The sequence below is a fragment of the Mangifera indica genome, chromosome 4 (assembly GCF_011075055.1).
Source record: "Mangifera indica cultivar Alphonso chromosome 4, CATAS_Mindica_2.1, whole genome shotgun sequence".
Lineage (NCBI taxonomy): Eukaryota > Viridiplantae > Streptophyta > Magnoliopsida > Sapindales > Anacardiaceae > Mangifera > Mangifera indica.
This window is the reverse complement of record NC_058140.1, coordinates 2,441,909-2,443,737: the sequence shown is the minus strand read 5'-3', so window position 1 is coordinate 2,443,737 and position 1,829 is coordinate 2,441,909. Positions and strand designations below refer to the sequence as shown.

At 31.5% G+C, this 1,829-nt stretch overlaps 1 protein-coding gene across 1 annotated transcript; it reads right to left on the bottom strand.

Moving 5' to 3' along the window:
- LOC123215097 (MLP-like protein 43) lies at positions 1 to 1,498 on the bottom strand. Its single transcript, XM_044635157.1, has 2 exons — positions 1,261 to 1,498; positions 1 to 483 (listed from the first exon to the last, which is right to left on the bottom strand). The coding sequence occupies exons 1-2, from the start codon at positions 1,445 to 1,447 to the stop codon at positions 212 to 214; spliced, it is 459 nt and encodes a 152-aa protein (XP_044491092.1). The 5' UTR covers positions 1,448 to 1,498; the 3' UTR covers positions 1 to 211.
- Between the last annotated feature and the right edge of the window lie 331 nt (positions 1,499 to 1,829).

Here is a 1,829-nt window from a genome sequence, read left to right as displayed (position 1 = left end):
TTGGAAACAGCCAATTTATTAAACATGCTCATCACACATTTTACTAGGTTATTCTCATCACAAGACTTCTCGCACAATCTCACAAATTACTTAAACAGTAAAACCAACCCGCTGGTCGGTTTTAAGTAAACATTAATTATCATAAATTATTTTATATTATAAAGAGTAGTAATGCATAGTAAAATCGACAAACGGCATCGTTTGAACTCATCTATGCCTGCTTGCCAAGATGAGCTGCAATGTCTTGGGTAATTTTAACCATGAAATCTAGGTATTCATGTGGCTCTGAAACAGTCTCATTCAGTTTCTCATATTCCAGAATATGTTTAACGACGCAGCTTTTTTCATCCTTTGGAGTGGCCTGAAATATATTCTTCCAGCTCTTGTAATTCTTGAACACATGTCCATGCAACCCCACAAAAGTTACCAGTTTCTTTTCGTCATCAAAGAAAATCTTCTCCTTATAGCTCTCCTCTTTTCCTCCTATGATTCTCCAAGAAAAGACAAAACTTTTTATAAACTCTAAATGGTGCCTTAAATAGTAAATAGCAAGAATTTAAAGCGTCTAGTTACCTTAAAAAAAAAAATTAAAGCGCCTATAAGCCAATCGGTTAGGCAAGAGAGAGAGAGATTGTTTCCAAAAAAATACGTCTTAATGTCAATTCTATCATTACTAGGACTGCAATATAGTCAAGTCAAGAGAGTTGCAAGAAAGAGAACAGCGTTTCCAAGAAAGACGTTTTAATATCAATTCTATGATGACTAGGGCTGCAGTAGAGCGAATAGAGAGAGTTGCAAGTTTAGATAAATACATATATATATATATATATATATATATATATATATATATATATATATATATATATATATATATATATATATATATATATTTAGAATTAAAAAATAAAATTTTAAGTATATATAGATTTTAAAATTTTAAAGGTTTATTATTATTATACCTGATTTAAGCCTTGAGCTCACAAGCTTATCAAATAATGTAACAATAAATTTGAGTTTCATTTAATAATGGTCAAACTGAGCTAAAAATAGTTAATGAGTAACTTGGTTTAACTCATTTGCAATCCTGATCATGACCATATTTCAACATAATTGAATTTATTCAATATTTCAAAATAGATTTTTGTTATGTTTTGTTTTCGTTTTGTCCCTTGAAATCAATAAATGCCCTAATATTGATTACCAAAAATAATAATTAATAAAACTTAAAGAGCCTAGCTTAGGTTATTAATATTGGCTTACCAACAGTGTATTTCCAGGTCTTGACGGAGCCATCCTTGCCCCACTCTCCTTCATGCAAATCGACTCCCTTCACATGGTCAGAAGAGATACTGGGAAGATGTTGGCATTGGATTTTGAAAACGTGGTAGAAGTTTTCAGTAGGCGCTTGGATTTCTAAATCAATCTCAAGCTGTCCACTCTGAGCCATCCTTTTCTACCGACAAGTGTAATTTTCAAAAACAATATTGGAGTACAAATAGAACCCTAATATGATAAACGATAGATTGGCCTTCCCTTCTATATTGATTTCAGTGGATCTAGAATATCGTGCTGCCTTATCTTCTACAATTAATATATTGATTTCAGTGGGTCAGGAATACCGTAATGGCTTACCTTCTAATATATATGTATATTTTTTTTGCTAAGCAATATTACTCTTGCCTTCTAATATTAATTCCTATTAACTAGGATTATAAAATTTAAACACAGGAATCATGCACATTGCTTGATGAAGTGCTTCCAGGAAGCAAATATTTAATTTCCAAATTGCCATTTCCGCATGTTTTATGCAACCAAAACTGCCCTAGTAT